Source organism: Poromitra crassiceps (assembly GCF_964638095.1).
Source record: "Poromitra crassiceps genome assembly, chromosome: 1".
Taxonomy (NCBI): domain Eukaryota; kingdom Metazoa; phylum Chordata; class Actinopteri; order Beryciformes; family Melamphaidae; genus Poromitra; species Poromitra crassiceps.
Window position 1 is genome coordinate 44414235 of NC_139623.1, and position 21424 is coordinate 44435658.

A 21424-nucleotide genomic window follows, 5' to 3' on the forward strand; every position below is an offset into this window, starting at 1 on the left:
GTTAAATATGAGTTTTACTACAGTTTATGGTTTTACTTCTTGATGGTCACGTTTTGTACTACTAACTGAAGTCAGATAGATATCACAATTAAATCCTGTATCTCTGTCACCTGCACGTCACGTTGCGCCGTGCAACTTCCTCATATTCAGCAGCTTTGACAGCTTTCTACCAAACCCCGACCCTTCATTGAAGACGAACAGACAAATTGGCCAATCGTGATAAGCGTATTTGACAATAGGCACCGCCTTTACGTGATTGACGTCCGTTTGAACCAATCAGCAATCGAGCAGCCGCGCCTCCCAACTGGAGACGGATTTCCGAACCAAGTACTAGCAAGCCTTTACTTTGTTGTTTATATCCCCTTGGTTAGCTGACACTGACAGCTACTACAGCGCTTTGCTTGCATAAACATTCACGTCTACACGCTTCTCTTGGAAGGCCGGAGCATCATCAACTTTAACCGAGTGTCCTAGACGCAGAGGATGGGATGTTTTGTTGAATGAGGCGGACCCGCTAGGTGCCGATAGGAGGATGAACTCCATCACCGGTCGGGATCTCGCCATCCCCGCCGCCTCTGTCACCAACCCTGGAGCCTCATCCTCCCGAGCTTTGCATGTAGAGCTCACATCCCAGCAGGTACTTCACGCTATATGCCATGTTTCTGACTTCATGGCTGCGCTGAGCGTTTGCAAACGAACCCAGGGAAACGTACACTTGGCCACTTTAGTGTTATTTGAATCATTTACAACGTGTTATTAAACTGCTACCTGGAGAAACACAACAGGCCTGCCAGGCTACTGTAACTAACGGCAAGCTAGTTGGCTGCTACTGTAGCTAGCAACTGTTAGCTAGCCTGCTGTAATTGGACCTGGACTGACACTCCACAACTAAATAAATGAATCTACGTAGGTTTATGTTGGTCGTTCTTTGAGCCCGGTCTCGTCTGCACGTTGCCCTATTTTCAAAGTGTTTATCACGTGTGGCTGACTTGTAAATGTGAATGTAGCTAACTAGCAATGCTACAGCTAGCGTTAATGGTAGGTTAACTTGGTGCAGTCTGTCTGCACTCAGGTGACAGCTCAGCTGCAGGAAAACGTTGCAATGTCCAAATTGACAGCCGAGTTTATTGTCCGTTGACAGCTGTATAGGTCAGTTGAAAAAGAAAAAGAAATTCGAGTGACCAAATCAGAAGTACTGAAAAATGTCAATAATTGAATTAATTCATTTAGAAATCACACGAAGAATCAGTTGACATGAATTAATGCAGCTTAGGACGTATTGTCAACTAAACCATATCAAGACTGTGAGAGCAATCACTCCAATGGCTCTGATTGAATACAGACAAACATCCCTATATTATATAGTTGATTTGACTTTGTGTTAAAGAAAGGCTAACCTAATTGCTTGCAGTCCCGTTGGACAGATTTCTTGGGATGCTATCTTGTAACTTTAGGACCCAACATTTGCACCAAACATCCAAATAATGAAGCATACATCTATATATAGCAGGGTTTTCTTAGATAATTTTTTTTAATTACTGTCTCGCATGCTTACCCACCTCAGTCCCTAACCCACCTCAGTCCAAAGTGTCCTATGGATGAGGGTTAAAAAGCTAAAACTTCACTGCTGTACAATTTCACATAAATTTTTTGTTAGCTGTTATTAGTTCATATAAGTAGATAATGGCTGAGCTATTATATATTATATTATTATTATTCAATTTCTATCTCAAAATATTGTATTGAACGGTTTCATAAATTCAATTATAAACGTATGTAAATTTGGTTGAATTCTCATGTTTGGTTTAGGGTATTGTAGCGAATCAGGTAATGACGTGTATTGTGGGGTCTCTGTGTTAACTAGGAACTAATGTGGGTGGGTGTGTTCCTAGGGGGAAGGGGGATGTATGGGACCAGCGGCCGCGGGCCGGATGTCAGGTCTAGCCATGCGAGCGAGCTGACCGGTTGTTGTGTGTAGAGCTAGCTGTGAAGCTAGCTGCTAGGAGCTAAATGAGCCTGTGAATAAAGAACCTGTACCAACTACAACTCTCCGGTTCCTTGGCGTATTAGCGATACACTACATTGGTGTCAGCAAGTGAAGCGGTAACGCCTCTGATTCGGCCGGGAGAGGAGAGAGTGAGGAGGAACGACGGAGAAAGTTGGAGCCGACAGCTTTGGGCGCGAGCGAATAAAGTGCGGAATGGAGCAGCTAAAGATGAAGAGGGAGATGGAAGAGGCTGAAGCCTCGGTGTTTCCGGAGAATAGGGGGGAATACAGACGGATGAAAGAGGAACACAGACGGATGAGGGAGAACCTCGGGCGGGAGGAGAGCGAAGCCGAGCCGGGCCCCGCTGGCAGACAGGCGGGGAGTGACGAGGCTGAAGCACGGCACGCGACAGCGGGGGATGGCGCCCGCAGAACCAGGAAGGACGTGCTCGTCCCGAAATACAACGGTAAAGGCGAGTGGGAGGCATACTGCAAGCAGTTTGAGGAGGCTGCAGAATGGAATGGCTGGACGAGAAGGGAGAGAGCCAGCCATCTCGTGATGTCCCTCGAGGGCGAGGCTACGGCGTGCGTGTCGGCAATAGCTGATACAAAGGACTTGGATGTGGTGGTGGGGGCCCTGCGGAGACGCTTCGGCCGGTGTGAAGAGCAGGCCATCGTAGCCGCGGAACTGTGTAACAGACGCAGATGGCAGGGTGAGTCGCTGCGTGCACTGGCAACAGACATTGAGACTCTCAGCCGGCGCGCATACTGTACAGCCAGCTACCGACGGAGGCGCTGGATGGGTTAGCCCTAAGCTACTTTGTCCAGGCCATCGAGCCACGGAGTCTAAGCCAGAAGGTAACGCTGGGACATCCGAAAACACTGGGAGCAGCGCTGGAGTTGGCGCTGGAGATAGAGACAGTAGAAGGCTGGGACAAGAGCAGCGGCATAATGGAGGCCGCCCCAGTGGTGAGAATGGCAGCGGAGAGCCAGCTACAAGAAGAGCCAGCGTGGAAGACGGCCTTGGCAGAGCAAGGCAACATGGTGAAAGAGCTAGCTGAGGCGGTGCGCCAGTTAAAAGAACAACTGCTCCGAAGCGCGCCCCTGCAGCCCACCCCACGAGACAATACCGGGGCCAGGGGGCCCGGGGCCATGCGCTGCTGGACCTGTGGACGCCCCGGGCATCGGGCCAGAGAGTGCCGCGGAGGAGCGTGGAACCAGGGAAACAACGCGGGGCCCGTCTAAGAGGGGCGAGACGGGCCCCCTACGTCAGATTCCCTATGGCCACGTCACCGTTGGAGGGGGCCCAGCGGTACAGACGGGGAGGTGGGGCGTCGCCTTCCCCCGAAGCAGACGACATCGCCGGCGCTGTCAACATGCAGAACGGGCCGCACACGATGAACGGCTGCCATGTTCAGGTCCGCCTGCAAGGGAAGCCCTGTGTCGCCCTGGTGGACATGGGGTGTACGGCAACGCTGGTAAACTACAACATGATGCCAGAGGGAGCGCTTCTGGAGCAGCCAGCGGACCGGCTGCTGAAGACAGTATCCGGTGAGTTGATGCCGATGAGGGGAAGGGGGTCCGTGATGATAACTGTGGGGGGACAGACAGTGAACTTTCCGGTATGGATGGTAGAGATGGCGGGGCCCTGTATCTTGGGGGAGGACTACTTGACGCTAAACCAATGCACAGTAGACCTAGGGAAGAGCACACTGACGTTCGCAGGGGGGCCAGTGGTCCAGATGGGTCACCCTCCCACCGCTCCAGGGGAGCAACCAAACGTCAATAACATCACTGTATACCGCGTCACAGTTGAGCACGGGCCCCACGCGGAGCCGCAAAAGAGACTGTGTTGGACATGTGGAGAGCCGGGCCACGTGGCGAGGTGGTGCCGAAGCGGTCCCGGGAGACGGACCGGGTATGCGGAGCAAAGGTACTGGGGACAGCAGGGAGCCTGCTGGGCATGCGGTGGAGTGGGGCATTTAGCCAGAGAGTGTCGAGAAGCTGTCGGGGACTGGAAGACAGCGGGAGAGGAGAGATGTGCAGGCGGCGGACAGGTGAGACTCTGCTGGACTTGCCGTTCGCCTGAGCACTTAGCCAGAAACTGCACTGCGCCCCCCACGGTTGCTGTGCGGAAAGCCGAGGTGGAGAGCGAGGCCGGTTGTGTTCCCCCTGCTGTCCTGAACACGCCGCCCCCTGGGGAAGGGGGGCGGGAGGACGACCGAGTGCAGGAGGTGGAGGAGGACGAGGAGGACTGTCCAGATGTGGATCTGGAGGACGACAGAGCGACCATCAAGGATGTCGACGTGGGTGAGTGGAAACGCAGACAGATGGAGGATGCGGATATCGGTCCGGTGTACGAGTGGGTGGCGGCCGGACGCCGGCCCCCTGTGAAGGAGACTCACATGTTTTCCGGTGCCACGAAAGGACTGTGGAACATGTTTTCCGACCTGCGGCTGGATGAAAACGGGCTGTTGGAGAGAACAGAGCACGGGGTGAAAGGGAGGCAGACGGTTGTACCCGGTTACCTGCGAGAGTTGGCGCTTAAGGGGGCACACAAGGGCCCTGGATCCAGTCATTTCGGGCCCGAAGAGACACTCACCCGCATCCGTGGACATTTCTACTGGGGCAAGCAAAGGGAGGATGTGCGAAGCTACTGCGGTGCGTGTGATGACTGTGGGGCATCGAGGGGGGGCCGTGCTGAGTTACACTGCAGAGGACTAACCCCACTGGGGGTTGAGCGGGACTAGCGTGCTTCAGGTGGGACAGAAGCTGTGAAAGGGGGGATGGAAATGGGGTTTAAGTGAAAAATTAAGAAGTTGCTGGGAAAAGAAAAGTTAAGGAAAATGTGGGGGCTTGTGTTTAATTGAAATGTGTGTAAAGAAAAGAGGGAAAACGTAACGGGCCATTATGTTGAATTTAAATGAATGTGTGAAAAAGAAGGAAATAATGAAAAACTAGACATTATGGAGTGCCTAATGGGAAACTAGACATTATGGGGGTACCTAATGGAAAACTAGACATTACGGAGTACCTGATGCAAACTGGACATTATGACGGGGGTGTTGGAAAAAAAGAAGGGACTAATTGTGGGGAATTGAAATGTTGTGGGGTTTGTGGGAATTAGATTTTGATGTGGTGATGGGAAAAATGTTGTGTTGGGTGTGTTTTGGTACAGGGGGATATGTGTGTGGGTTGTGCATGTCGCGTGGAAGCGACATTAAAGTTGAGTGGGGGGGGATATGTAGCGAATCAGGTAATTACGTGTATTGTGGGGTCTCTGTGTTAACTAGGAACTAATGTGGGTGGGTGTGTTCCTAGGGGGAAGGGGGATGTATGGGACCAGCGGCCGCGGGCCGGATGTCAGGTCTAGCCATGCGAGCGAGCTGACCGGTTGTTGTGTGTAGAGCTAGCTGTGAAGCTAGCTGCTAGGAGCTAAATGAGCCTGTGAATAAAGAACCTGTACCAACTACAACTCTCCGGTTCCTTGGCGTATTAGCGATACGCTACAGTATCTTCCTGCCCAGGCCAAAAGGTAACAATGTGGTGTAATATGGTGATATAATATTGCATAAGTAAATCCAACAACTGTAATAACACTGCTGCCAGTATCCTCATGAACTTGGATTATTTATTGCAATGTGGACATTTAGATAAGGGTTAGGCTGGTGTCAGTTCAACCAACTCAGTACGATAATCAAACTTAACTTACCTTTCATATATATTTAGGCTAAAATAGGCTAATTAGTACATTTTCAGTTTCACAACATATACTGCAAGCTTGGAAATAGGACGTATTGTTATTGCGGCAATAGCAGAGAATGTCTTTGGATGATTGATATTAGGGGTGGGGGAAAAAATCGATACACCACAGTATCGCGATATTTTGCCTGACGATATTGTATCGATATTTGGACGCCAAGTATCGATATTGCAAAAAAAAAAAAAATTTTTTTTTTTTTTTTTTGCAGGCCATGCCAGGCCACCGGGCTACTATAAACTTTAGTTCCAAGGCCAGCAGTAAACAAACTGTAGCATATTTTCATTTTGTTTTAACAGTAACAGTTTTGTCATAACAGTAATTTACAAATTCCCCAGTTACTGAATGGGCTGCACAAGATGTTTTGTGTAAGTGAAGTGAAGTTGCAAAAACTACATAAGTACAGTAGTCCACACACACATCCAGTTAAGGTGGACTGTAAGTAGACTGTAACAAACAGTTCAGTTTGTCAGGTGCATGCAACTATGACATGACTTTATAGTTGTTGGTCTGTCTACTTGACAATGTTGCTGCAATAAAATGGTTGAAGTCAGATGTACAGACTGAAAAATTGTTCTTATATAAACCAGATGTTGACAAAGTTTTCCTTTGGGGACATCATTTGCAGTTGAAAATGTAAGAAATCGCAATATATCGAAATATCGCAATATTCAATATATCGCAATATCGATATATCGCAATATCGAAAATATCGCAGTATCGCAATACTATCGTATCGTGACTCAAGTATCGTTTCAGTATCGTATCGTGGGCATCTGGTGATTCCCACCCCTAATTGATATGATGATATACTCATTCTCTCAGTCTCTTTCGCTCTAATTGTAAGGGCACTGTCTGAGACCCTGCTCTTTACACTCCTCCTGACTAGTGGTTGTTTGTCATTTTTGGTGATATTATAACTGAAGCTTATTCTACGGCTTCACTCCTTATAAGTAACTACGCATTAAGAACATCAGCTAAATGCCTAAAATGTAGGAATGTCAAAACATATTTCCAGTTTGATTTTATTGACTGTGCACCTTCCCACTGCCCTTGAAACAAGATCTCCTCCAGACCCTCCACTGACAGGTTAGCACTGTATTAACCTGTAATAAACAACATCTCAGCAGCATTGCTCTACTCTCCCAGTGGCCCAGGTAGCTACCATGCTACAGTAGTTAAGGCTCAGAGGGAAACAGACAATGCACCTTCACACAGAAAAGAAAGCATCAAACCCAGAGAGATGAATTAAATGTTGATGCTTCTGCACTGAGGGCCTGTGAATTCTGCACATACCTGATCTCAAAACAGTGATTGTTGATTAAAAAGAAAAATCTTAAGGTCATGACTGTAAAAAAGTGTGTGTGTGTGTGTGTGTGTGTGTGTGTGTGTGTGTGTGTGTGTGTGTGAGAGAGTGTGCGAGTGTGTCAAGGTTATAATAGTTTTGGATTTTTTCATTCGGTTTTATTTATATTAGTTTTGACTTTTTTTTTGTAATATGGGGTGTTTGTCAGGGGTGAGATTCAAAAGGGTCATAAAAGATGATAGATCTAGGAAAATAGATTTAATCTCCACTCAAAATACTAGGCTTATTATGTAGGAAATACTGTAAACTGACAAAGACTCAAACTAAGAACATTTTCTCTTCAATTTTATTTTATTTTAGTTAGTTTTGTAAACACACAATATCGTTTCAGTTAGTTATCGTTAGCTTAGTTTTTATTTTTATTTCAGTTTATTTCATGTTTTTTGAATTCTAGTTTTCGTTTTTTTGTTAGTTTTCGTTAACTATAATAACCTTGGAGTGTGTGGGTGAGTGAGTGAGTGAGTGAGTGTATCTCAAATGGTAATAGAGGGACACTGAAAGTGAAAATAGGCTCCAACACATCATTTAATTCACTCCTACAATTTATATGATTTCTCATTGGATTTCTGTTAATTAAAATAAAGGTCTCAATTATGACTTGTTTGGTCATTTCCCCTCAGGCAGGTAAGAGGTCGCTAACCTTGTTTGGTCATTTCCCCTCAGGCAGGTAAGAGGTCGCTAACCTTGCGAGGCAGCTGGATTCGCATTTGATCATGACAAATCCATCTCGCCACGTTCTAATCGATTGGTTTGAATCTGAACCACCCGTGGTTTGCACCAATCAGCGTCCTTTGAGGCAGCTACGGGTGGGCTTTGGTGCGTGACGCCAGCAAGAACAAGCCTGTGATAGACTGTGATAGACAGATGGTTCATCCAATCACCTGCCAGGTATCTTTTGTGCCTGCCTGCCTGCCCTTTGAAACAGTTCTTCTTGAGTGACTCGTTCCCAGATGCTTATGTGAAAACAAACCATCTGCCAGTTAAGAAGTCGCTAAAGCCCCCACATTTTCTGCGCTGCAAAAATCCTGCTCCTTTCGGTCGACCAAGATTTGTAATCGTGACGATGAACTCAATTAATTCAAAGAGATAAACTCGTCTTTGTTACTATCTTGCTGCCCCATTTGACAATAAATGGAAGATTGGCTTTGTGGACTGAGTGAGATTTATAATGTTTCCCCCCAAATGACCGTGGTTACTGTCACAGTATCCACTACTCCGGTAGCCGTTGTTAAGGGAGGAGCTCCTGGTAATTGCAACTTGTTGATATCAGAGCCCAGGCTTTTTCCCCCACGCTTTGGGAGAGGCTTGGATATGTGCATGAATCTCGACTAAACTGTGAATTCATCGTCACTTGGATCATCTCATGACATAAATTGTATTCCATCCAGAGTGAACCTTGTTTTGACTTTTTTTTTTTTTTTTTTTTTTAGTTTGTAGAAAATCCACAAGACTTTTCAAACAAGAGCTCTGATATTGGTTTTATTTCTGAGAGTAGAATGGGTGAGATTATATACGCACATCACGTAGGTGCAAGCCTATAGCAGTAAATGCTGTATTGTATTGAAAACAGGTAGAGCCTGCACACGTTTCCATCCCACAAAGATCCAATGTAGGATCGAAACATTTTCACCTTTTTTCCCTCATTAAACTATGTGGCTTGGAGTAAGTGTGTGGGCCATATTAGCCCATTCTGGCCACTGACATTTTTGAGGGGCCAAAAAGCCCATGGTGGGACAAACAGTGTTTTGTTTGTGAGGCCCTTCATCTTATAGGGAATCCCATGACTCAGATTTAGCCCCAGTATGGCGACGTGGAGGGCATAGGTTGGGCCTGCTGCTCCACTGACGAGAGCTGGAGAAGTTGTGCTGCGTTGACGCTTTTGCCCTGAAGGGGGAGCTCACTAAATGGCCTGTTTCTCTGTACACATTCTTCTCTGGCATTATTTGTTTTCATGTTAAGGCCGAAGTGTCCTCTCTTCCAAGTTCTTACAGTATCTTGGAAACGTCTTTACATCCAGACTGCATCTTCTGTATAGATGTGTCCTCGGTTTTGTATTGATAGCCAAACAATGTCCATGTGAAGCATCCTGCCGAACACATTTTTGATGACTTGTGGCGTTTTCTAGCTCGGAAAGCACTGTGCAAAGACGTATTGTCTTGAGTGGTGTGCTGGCTTCGGGGCTATAGCTGATAGACTGACATGCCTGGAGTTTGGAGGGGAAAGTCACATGATTATAATAAATGGTCTGCCTAGTGTCCTCTAGTAAGAGAGTGGCATCAGCGGAGGACCAAAATATGAGACTCATTAGCCAATGAACAGCCAGGAATGGGTCTCGTGCTACTTTTGCATGCTAAAATAAAGCTGATAATGTACAATTTGATTCAAGGGGGGGGGGGGACCCTTTCAGAGTACAACACAAACTGTCTATTTTGCTGCATCTCGACAGTGCTGCTTTATCCAGGACCTTACTTCCTGGAACTCTTGAGAGTACAAAACTGGTCCATTGGAGTGAATGGAGATGTCGGGACTCTTCTATCTACATGGCTCTGGGTCTGCCTTTCTGTGGTTGGTCCATTGTGAATGTGAACGCTGTCATAATGACTGTTGAAAATGGTTGATCCAGGTGGCTTGTGACTGGCTGACTGTCATGACTGACCATCCCTGTCGAGTTAACCGCCTGCGTGGATGGAGGCGTCATGCTTTTGTTATGCTAAACATCACTGTTGGTATTGACTCTGTGCACAGGAAATAGCCTGGCTATTGTACTGTGTATATCGATATTAATATTGTAATATCTATGCTATTTATACATAAATAATCATACAGTACTCTTTTGATACCCATAGGGCAGTGGTTCCAAACCTTAGGGTCGCGACCCTAAGTGGGGTCACCTGGAATTCAAATTCAAATAGGGTTGCCTGAAATTTCTAAAGAGAGAAAAAAATAAAATAAATACCCCCGACCCAATTTAATACTACCGAAGATGATTAGAGTCACTTGCGATTTTTTATTTATTTATTTAAATTAAATAATACTGAGTTTAAAGTGATAATCTCTAAGATTTTAGCTTTGTTCTCTTGGGTGACACCTATGGCGGTGAGTGGTAATTGCAGGTGACATCCAAACAGTGTTGCGTTACTTATGTGACATTACTAATGTCACTATACTATATACAGTACTGCAAAGGCTTCCATTAATGGACCATAGCAATCTTTGAGATTATAACTTTAAATCAGGATTCTGAGAATAAAGTCAGAGTTTTGAGATTAAAGTCAGAATTCTCAGATTAAAGTCAGAATTCTGCGGGGGAAAAGAAGCATACTATGTGACATCATTGACGATGTCACTGATGACATTATCGATGGTGTACCGGAATTTGAATGTCGCGGGTCCCTAGATTTTTGCGACGTCAAAATAGGGTCACGAGCCAAAGGTTGGGAACCCCTGATCTCTAGATCTCTTTTCACTTAGCTCGTCACATTCACATCATCCTCACTCTCTCTGCATCTCTCTTGTCTTGTTTTTTCTCTGCCAATACAGAGACGACTGCGTCATCTACGAAGCATCGCGGCCAGAAACATTGTCAACAAGAATGGCTCCCCGCTGCTCGACACGTACTTCACCCTCCACCTCTGTATAGAAGACCGGATATCTAGAGGTGAGGATTCATGGGGCATTCCTTTCAGACTGGGAAATGGGGATGTGACGGTTCAAAGGTCACGAGCTCGAACAGTGCTCGTATTTTCTCCCCCAAACTCGTAGGAGCCTCGGCAGCCCCGACCTCAAAACTCCAAGATGGCTGCTTCGCGGAATTACAGCTCGGAAATTCGGGTATCATTCAGAGCTCCGCTTCGTCCGAGTTGAGGTCATATCCACACATCTCATCCAAAATGTTGCATTACCACCTCCACTTCCCAGAACCCTCCTTGGTTTTTCCCTGTGCTTGCCCTCCGACCGGGAAGTGCAGCATGAACGCAAATATGCCTGGGGCGGAGGTTCCGAGTTGAAACTTCCAGCGGTCCGAGTTGTCATGAATGTGGTATAAGCCTGGCTGCTTTCCCGACTGTTTAAATGGAACGCCGACAACTCGGCTGTGAGTGTGAAATCCTTTGCTCCCAGTTTGAAAGGAACGGGCCATGTGGGAGTATGTACTGTATATGGCAATTGAAGAATAACAATACCTTATTTTAACCTGCTCTCCCTCATGTCTTTTCAGACTTTTACAAGAGCGAAGTCATACGAGACTCACTGGTGAGTGTAATTGTTTGACTATTTAAACTCTTCAGACCTGGAATAGGTTCAGGACATCGTCATTGCCTGCGGCCTGCTGGTGGAGTGTGTGTGTTTGTGTGGAGTGTGTGTTTGTGTGGACTGTGTGTTTGTGTGGACTGTGTGGTGGAGTGTGTGTTTGTGTGTAGTGGAGTGACTGCAAGTGTGAGACAGCCAGCCAGCGACATGTGCTGGGAAGCACTGCCTCTATGAACAAAGTGTCAGGCTTTCGTGAACAAAAATTAAATTATTTATTTTGCCGATAATAACCAATATTCTGATATTTTAATTCCAACTCTTTTGGCCAATTGCTGATGCTGATACCGATATACTATGCGCACATTTTTTCCAGCTAATTTCGGAGAGTAGCAAGTCTCTCCTGTACAGTTATTAACACATTATGTCTACACTGGCAGATGCAGGCATAAATACAATGCTTTTCAAAATGTACACATTCACTGGGCAAAATAAGAAAAGTACTTGACCTTAGGTGATCTAAAACATGTATTTGATGTAAGCATTGAGCATTTGGGCATAATTAAAGCGTCGTTTTATCGGCCTGTCATATCAGCAGAAATGTTTGTTGCTGTTTGTCGCCGATGCCGCTATTTCATTTTAAAGCCTTTGGCCGTGTGTCCATCTAGCTGGGTGCAGCGCACTTTCTCTAGACGTCCGTGTGCGCCTGCGTGTGCCCGCATACGCTCGCTCCTCATTGGAAACAACTGAAAATAGACGCCGGAGCCGATGAAAAGACGCTAGGTGGACACAGGCCCTTAATCGGCGGATACCGATGACGTGCCAATATCATCGTGCACCCCTTAATTAATTTATGTCCTACTCCCATTCACTACCTTCTCTCTCTTTGTCTATAAACAGTCGTCTAATGCACGAGCGATGAATTAATATGCACTAATCGCAGATTATGTATTATTAGCAATCACACTCTGATGTCACGATAGTTTGTTGAGTGCTATTATATTGATAGGCTAGTTTTCACAAGAATTGCATCTTGCCACTTGCCACGGTGACGGTGAGGGGAGCGTTATCAGCCATTTCCACTCTGGAACCTGCTTTCACTTTTTTTTGCGATTTCAATCACGCCCCAATAACGCACGGCCACGTAAATGGAAGGCCCAAACGCAACAGAAGAACAACAGGACAGCAGAGCGTTAACTACCAGGCTAACTGCTGAGTCATCAGTGTTCATCGCCCTCTGTCATAGCACAGCGATTGTATAATGCACTGCAGAAGATCACCGTCATCTCGGCCCCGTGCCGTTCTGTTGACGTTAGCATCCCTCTTGACCCCGTCTCCGCAGCGCTCTCTTTTGTCCGTTGTCGGTCGTCGTCGGTCATCGAGGAGACGTTTCCTGTCGCTCTTCCTGTTTTCATTCAAACCGCTCTCTCCTTCTGCTTCCTCTACTGATTCTCAACTGTTTCTGTTTTGGCCTCTCTTGCTGCCACTGTGACCCCATCCCTCGCCCATTTGCCTTCTACTTCTGCTTTTGACATTCCTCTCCTGCCCGACATTGAAAGCGATCCAAGGATAGAGAGATAGCATTTCTTTCTGCTGGAGGGATATGGTCCATGGGAATGACTGCTTTGGACAGTCAAATGTCTTCAGCCAGGGAGTTCAGGGACAGAGAGCGCAGTGATCGAGAAGTGAAAAAATCCTGAAACATTAGTGTGTGTATAATATGGAACTAGAATGGTTGGTGCGTCCAAATCCTGACACTGGCTGCTGCCGTTTCTAAATTGCCAAAGAGTTGTTTTTTCTGATCAGAGGCAAAGTGTTTATAGTGAGCTTCCTGTGCAAGTCATTCTAGTGCTGTGCCTCTTATTGGGGGGAAGTATTTCATAATATTTCAAACTCTCTGCATTAGCAACTGATGCTTTTTCTGCCCCCCCAGTACTAAAGTTGTTAATAGATTAAATACTGTGTTCATCCGCATTGCTGTGCATTGCAACATTCAGCTAAAGCAGTCTAATATTGAGTGAATTATCTTGTCGCTGTTCTGTGCTCCGCACCCTCTGGCATTGATGTGAGGTGTGTCAGCAGTTAGTTGCCTTTGTTTGTCTGATGTAAAACACTAGTTGATTGACACATTTGTGTCGTCCATGTTGTTTGTAGGGATTTTCTGTCTAAGAGGGCTGGATTTCCCTTTTGCAGTGAGAGCGCGCAACTGTAAAGTGAGAATGTTAGTTAGATTATTATTCGTTTTAATAAATGATTGAATGAGCTGATTGTTGTGTGTGTTGTGTGTGCGTCTGTATTTCAGTAGCTCTCAAAGTTGGTCAAAAAATAAGGCAGGTATATCCACTTCCGTGTCCCCTGTGCAGTCACTTACGAGCTCCGACTGGAAAACAAACTAGACATATGCTAACTAGCTACAGTAGCTAGCTGCTGAGCAAAAATGGAAATTGGTCGAATTCTTGAATGCCATCGATTCGAACTCCGTTCCGGTCTGAAGCGTGTTTTACTTTGAAAGATGACAACTTCCTCTGTCAAAATTTTAATGGGCTGAGGTACAGACTGTCTCTGAAGCATTCAAAGATTGTGGAAGAGATTGACTGGATTACGTTGAGAGACTAGTTGTTGTTATGTCACATAAATGTAGTATTGACTGTTGCTATAACTTTCCTGCTTATTCTCAATCAGTGCTCATCTTTACCTGTGTGTGTGTGTGTGTGTGTGTGTGTGTGTGTGTGTGTGTGTCTGCGTGTGCTTGTGTTAGAATCCAACTTGGCGGAGCCTGGACTTCGGCATGCTGCCGGACCTCCTGGACACCTCGGTGTCCTGCTTCGTGGTGAGGATCTGGGGAGGACAGGGGGATCAGTACCAGCTCCTTATAGAGTGGAGGGTCAATCTGGATGGCCTCAGATACACAGGGCAACAGGTCAGAACGCACGCACGCACACACACACACACACACACACACACACACACACACACACACACACACACACACACACACACACACACAAACCTCATGGCACTTGTGCAATGAATTAATGGCAGGGAGATGAAGAAGTCAAATAAATACAGGATCAGGCATGATTCAGACAACAGGATTATAGAAGTATAATACAAGTACAACAAAAGTTCAAAAGGTTGAAACAAATTATAATCATATAATCTTAATTATGTAGCACTTTTCAAAACACCGTTATAAAGCAATAAATAAAATGTCAAAAAGAAATATAAAAGCAAGACAACAGCGCAAAAGTAAAATGTGTGCAATGTTGTCGTATAAATAAATGGGATAAATCGGAGGAGGAAGTGGGGTGTTTTCCATTAGTAGCAGCAAGAGCAGCTTCTTTGGAATAACTAGCGGATGACCTCAGTAGTTTGCATGACCAGGACCATGGCTGAACAGACAAAGAACAGAGTGACACCTTCCGAGTGAAACAACACAGCAATGGCCGCTTATTACCAAAAATGTTGCCACAAAATCAAATCAAAAAGAATCACATGGAACTTGAGGATTGCCAGTGTAAGAAGTGCTCGCAGTCCAAAGCACAATTCTGCACCATCTGGAGCTTTGCCAGTCAGTGCGGGTTGATATAAAAGAATGTGTAGTGTGCCATTCAAATCCAAAGGTGATCTAATACTGATCTAATTTGTACTGTGTCTGTCTAAGATGGTGAAACATGCCGGAAATGTAGAGTATGTGCTCTCTGTTGACCACTCTGGTGCCGTGGTCATGAAGAGGCAGATTGAGGTCAGTCAGGAGTCTGGCAACCTTTGTCACAGTGTTCAGCAGGGCAGAGTGGCACTTTGTGGACAGCATGTCATGGATCCAAAAATAGATGAACATTAAGCCAAGGACCCCGTTCGATACTGCAAGACTTTGTCCCACAAACCCCATATGTAGACTAGGGCTGTCAATCTTCCTCAATAATCCAATTCGATTTTCAGTGCTTTTATTATTTTAATATTCAATTCTTATTCAATTTCTTTTCATGAATTTTTACTTATGGACTTATATAAAGTAGGGATGGGCATTTTGAATCAATTTCCATAATCGAAATTTGGGAAAATGAACAATCAATGATCGATTATCGATAATATTAATAATAATATTTTTTTAAATATATAAAAAAAAAAAAAAATATATATATATATATATATATATATATATATATATATATATATATATATATATATATATATATATATATTTTACAAAATTATTATGTGCGAAGCGCTATGAAGCGCTTTTCAATTTGCCTGGTAATGGTGCTCCGTGAGGGAAGCTCATACGCTGGCTCAATCACATTGATCAGGTGTTGATATGTATGGGCAGCATATCCGTCTCGATGAGGTTGCAGACGGCCTGGGTGATCTTTTCTGCACGCCGGCCATCACATCTCCTCGCCGCTAACACCGAAGTGATGGTAGGCTGAGAGGACGAGGTGCCTTCCTTGTTAACCAGGCTCGGATGTACGTAGCCGTGTTGTACTTATAAACGGCATCACAGTTCTTGCAATGAACAATGTCGTCTTTTAACTCGAAATGGTCCCACACAAAATTACAGTAGTAATATAGAGTCCAGCGCGCTTCAGCCAGGTTTGGAATAAAGAGGGTCCTGGTGCTCAACAGTGGAGGACAATATGCATAAAATAATATTTTACCTGGGCACTTCACACAGACTACCCGAAGTAAAGACACCGGAGCACTCTTTTCCGTCTGCACGTTTTAATAGAAGGGGCTGACAAGTCTGTCTTCCTCAGAGGAAGACAGACTTGTCTGTCGAAACGTCAGTCAGCCCCTTCTATTAAAACGTGCAGACGGAAAAGAGTGCTCCGGTGTCTTTACTTCGGGTAGTCTGTGTGAAGTGCCCAGGTAAAATATTATTTTATGGTCCCACACAAAACTTTGCTTCGCTCGCTTCATTTCCTCGTCTGGCTGATTGCTGACTATACTGTATAATGTGCTGTTGCTGTTTCTCACTGCAGCCAGCCCAGTGAGACCACGCCCATAGCCCCACCCAGAGGTGTTCTGTTCAGTTTTCTCTGTCTCTTTAGCCGTTTTCCCACATGCGTACCGGAAAATTACCTGTAAGTCAATATCGGACATTTCCCTTCACACCTCTCCTCTCGCATATGAGAATCTAGCAGCTAAATTTCCTGTATGTTGGGGGGCGGGGCGGCACTGCAGAGCGGGTGGGGAGTGACGTGTCGGCAAAACTCTTGATGGTGAAATAAGTTTGCTTGTTTATCCGTTCACCTGCGTCGCGTTGAAGCACTTTTTACAGACTGGCTTCGTTTGATGTGTCCGGGCTTGCCTTCGCTGTCGGCAACGTAAGCAAAATACTTCCACATTTCGCTTCCTGCATTTGCTTCGTCTGTGTCCCTGTCGGGCTGTCACTGAAGGAGGAGGACGAGCAGGCAGCAGAGAGGAGAGAGGAAAATCAGCACACCCACACATGAAGCTGACATAGGCTACTGCTCTTATTATCACAAGATCATTTCGCCAGTTTGCTTTAATGTGCGCGAATGATTAGATTATGCCCGCTGGAACATTAAGCAATGTGTGTACACCTCGCCCATGAGAGTGTCGCGGGAAATGACTGGACCCGTTCTCTACTTTAGTCCGCTATCGCGCATACCGCTCTTCTGACTGGCTCCAAACTGGTGAAATCTCCGCGATGACGGGGTCGCGCTTATACCGGCACGACGACTTTCTCACATGCAGGCATTAGACCACGTTCCGGTCATTTTGCGGTACAAAGCGCATGTGGGAAAAGGGCTATAGTCCCATTATGCCCTGACCTGGTTTGCGACCACATAGTGAATTCCAATCTTATAGTTTCAGCACATTTGCACATTAGCCTATTTGATTTGATTAAAAAAATATATAAAAAAATATATAAATTCCACAACGATTCCTGAACGATCAATTATCGATTTTCGATTATTGATGAACATCCCTAATATAAAGCCTAATCAGCATGTCATTGTTATGTACCGTTCTGTCCACTAGAGGGCAGTCCAACCACTCAAATGTCCCGTTTTAACCTCGAACATGGACCATTGAATGAGATAGATTACATGAGAAGATTAAACTACATGAGATAGATAGATTACATGAGAAGATTAAACTACATCAATAATAATAATAATAATAATAATATAATTATATTATATTATAATATAATATATACATATATTTTCACCGGACTTGGTGACCAGTATCATTTTAATTTGTCGGACTTTGATTCATTATTATAATAATGAAACTCAGCGCCCATCGTTCACCCTCGTTTCAATCTGGGAGGGGTGGATGCTATCTGAAAACGCACTCCGAGGTGGAAATATGCCTGGGCTGCTTGGTCTTGTGTGAAAGCAATTTCTGTGGCAAGGCTGCCGGCGTTGCGGGCCTTCTGAATGGCAATATTTCGCAATCTGTGTGTGAAAGCGGCTTGTGTGTATAGGAGGAGGTGGGGCAGCGTGGGGATCAAGCTACACAGACAGAGAGACAAGCCCCTTTTACACAGCCTGTGAAAGCTGTGATCATTGTGGGATTATTACGCTTGAGAGACAGACCCGATGCTGGAGAGAACTTACGTTACACATTCAAGTGTGGATATTCTAAAGTAGAATCGATGTGGAAGATGCAGCTTGTTCCTTGATTCTTGAAACACGACGTGCGATCACCCTAAACACTGAAACACGCAAGTGAAATTAAAAACGTCACGCCCGCAGACTAGAGCGACGTTTGTCAGCAGCGACGCCGGCTGTCGCTGCTGCCCATTCATTTTGTATTGGATTGTGTCGCCAGATATCCAGCATGCTCTAGTCTGCACGGGCGTCAGGCGGAGAAATTCAATGCAAATGTTCCAAAGCCTGGCAGCTCGTAACGTTAACGTTATATTCAGCCCACAGCCCCACACACGAAATGATAGAACATGGCTTAATGAGCTGATTGTTTCGCTATGGGTGTGTTTAAATTCATTCTGAAATAAATGCTGATCGGGGGCATCAGAGCGGGGGGGTGGAGCGGATAGTGAGTGAGAGAGAGCCCAGGAAGCCGCGTGCTGCTCTCAAATGCTTGAGAAGAGAGGCATTTTCAGCTTTGATCTAAATTAATGATATATGATATTGGCAGTGGCAGGAGTTTTCATTCCTATATGCTAGTTTAACCCTTGTGCCATGTTTTAATGTACTTAGGTTAACATTGTTTCCCACGAAGGAGGAAAAAGATTGCTAGATTGGCAACACGTTGTATGCAAATTAACCGTTTAACCGACATGCTTAACTGGTCAGAGATGTTCTCGGCGGTTAACCGGTTAACGCTTAACCGTTGACATCCCTACACCACATGCGTGAGTTGATGCGGAGGGATTCATTAATTATGCACAACGTTAATAGCAGCACTTAACGCAGATTAGCAACTTGTTATCATGTTTGTTGAATACCAGTGTGATTCACTTGTGCCATAAGGCTGTATTGGGCTACTTGAATGCTGCCGGTGCAGGGAGATAGTCTGGTAGACTACTGCAACGTTGATGCAAAGCACTGCGTGCTCACAAAATTATATTGTGATTCCAGACTCGGAAAGCTCATTACAGAAAGTTCATCACATGTGACAACATGATTCACACGCTGGTTAGCCAAGGCGAGATGGACGAGATTTGCCGTATAGAAAAATAAATAAATAAATAATAATATTCGTTTTCCACACACAAAAATATTTTAGGTTTATTCATATTTATGTAAATTGAATAATATTCAAATACCGAAATTCATTTCAACAGCCCTGTAGACGTTTTTGTTAATTTAATATTGAATTTTATAACTAGACACTATGTGAGGAGATAATAGTGAGTAAAACCTATAAATACAGTTGTCATTCTTATACATTCTCTAATTGAGATAATTTCAAGTAAATTAAATTATAGCTAAACTGTCCTGAAACTGTATTTGGTGGCAGTACCGCTGTGGGTTCCCCCCCCGATTTTTTTTATCCCATTTTTATCCCCCTTAGTGCTAATTTACTTTTATTTATCCCGGTTGCTACTCCACTCCTCTGCCGATCTGGGGAGAGCCGAAACTGGCTCCATGCTTCCTCGGAGACATGGGCAGTTAGCCAGCTGCTTCTTTTCACCTGACAGGGGAAGCTTCACTGGTAGGACATAGCACCTGGGAGGATCACGCTATTCCAACCGGTTCCCCTCCCTCCGAACAGGCGCCCTTAACGACCAGAGGAGGAACCACATTAGCAACCAGGATATTGCATGTTTTTGGTGAAGGGGGTTCCTATATGAAGGAAACCCCCGGGAGGCACGGGGAGAACATGCAAACTCCACACAGAAAGGCCCTTTTGACGACCCCACCCGGGCGGTGGGCACTCGAGGACATGCGGACGGGCACGCATTCCTTCAGTGTTCACAGCGTCCCAGGTGAGAATCGAACCCAGGACCTTCGAGCTGTGAGGCGACAGTGCTTACCACTGCACCACCGTACCCCCCACCGCTGTGGGTTCTTCAACGCAACTTTGAAAACCCACCGTATAAAATAATTTTCATTGTGCGCAGTATCTATTTATTCAAAGAATTAAACGTTTGACTATTCTGAAAATCTAACTTTGCAAGACTCTTCACTAGGGGTGTCACAATATATCGTCCCACGAAATTTCGCGATAGTAAAACGTCACGATATGTATCGTTGAGATGAAATCTCATATCGCAATTTTTTTTTTTTTTTTTTTTTTTTTTTTTTTCAAAAAATAGACTAAGAAACGTCTTTGTTTGTTGAAGTTCAATGTGTGGAAAGTAGTTCAGTTGAACAAGTCTCTGAAGAGACACATGAGAAGTTATACAGGAGAGAAACCATTCAATTGAGTTTCTGGCAAAACTGTTTACTTGACAGGAAAAACTGAAGATGCATAAAAAATAGATTAAGAAAAGTCTTGTTGTTTAAGTTTGAAGAAAAACTGAAGATGCATAATGAGAATTTATACTGCTGAGAAACCTTTTAGTTCAAAGTAAATCTAAGTGACGGTGTAACTCATTCTATTTCAAGATAAGCCTTATCTCCAATCTCATGTTTTTTCTAGTTGTTATTGTAATAACAATTTCCCACAACAGCATGTTTTGTATTTGTGCATTTCAAATAAAATAATACTTTTCCAGTCATATATTGTCATTATTCAAGTTTAAAAAAATATGGTTAAAATCGTATCGTATCGTATCGTTATCGTGAACCCAGTATCGTGATACGTATCGTATCGTGAACTGAGTGTATCGTGACACCCCTACTCTTCACACATTAGCTGTAAATTCTCTCCCACAAAGCTCTTGTTCTATTCAAAAAGATCTATTGTATTCGTTGTTGCCATGGATGTGTGGTGAATCGGTGGGACTGTACAGAATCCCTCCTTGTTTTCAAAGCTAGTAAACAGACAGCAGAGTTGCACACAGACCCAGATGACGGCTCTGCTCTCCTTTGTTTTGGTCTTACTCAAGCTCCACAATGAGACTCAAATGCTTTGCTTTGTCTGCAGATTCGCTCCAGGAGTCCAAATGAGATCATCTTTGGATTGAATGATGGCTACTATGCAGCTGACTTTGATCACAAGGTACTGCCGTTGTCTGTTTTCCATGGCCTCCTCTCCACTATGGAAGGCCAAATACTAATCAAATTAGCTTCATTTGGACAATTGATTTAGGTATTTTGCTTTTGAATTGAAATGCTGACATGTGGCTGTTGCAGGACCAATCCGAAAGAAAGAAGAACAGTCTCCTTCAAGTTGACCAGAGTTCAGTCAGGAACTCCTACAGTGTCTTCTCTTTGCTCAGGTAAGATCTCTACAGTGTCTTCTCTTTGTAGGTAAGACTGCTGCCGCACTCATTTGGACTGCAGGAATATTAGGGCTGTGCAATTAACCGGAAATGTATCGAAACGACATTTACGTAGCACTTCTAACCAACTTAATAATCGTGCTCATGGCAATTACTTAGATTAATACATGTTCAATATATATTAATACTTTTACCCAATGTGTGTGTTGATGAACTGTCCCCTTGAAAAAATACTACA

General features: G+C 44.8%; 1 protein-coding gene across 1 annotated transcript in view; it reads left to right on the forward strand.

Moving 5' to 3' along the window:
• The first annotated feature begins 524 nt into the window (after window positions 1–524).
• The window catches only part of uvrag (UV radiation resistance associated gene), a 234200-nt gene continuing 213300 nt past the window's right edge, over window positions 525–21424 (forward strand). Inside the window, exons 1-6 of the mRNA XM_083641143.1 lie at window positions 525–637; window positions 10653–10770; window positions 11329–11363; window positions 14116–14277; window positions 20889–20963; window positions 21098–21183. Coding sequence (XP_083497269.1) covers window positions 533–637; window positions 10653–10770; window positions 11329–11363; window positions 14116–14277; window positions 20889–20963; window positions 21098–21183 — 581 coding nt within the window. The 5' untranslated portion in view covers window positions 525–532. The remainder of the gene's footprint in view (window positions 638–10652; window positions 10771–11328; window positions 11364–14115; window positions 14278–20888; window positions 20964–21097; window positions 21184–21424) is intronic.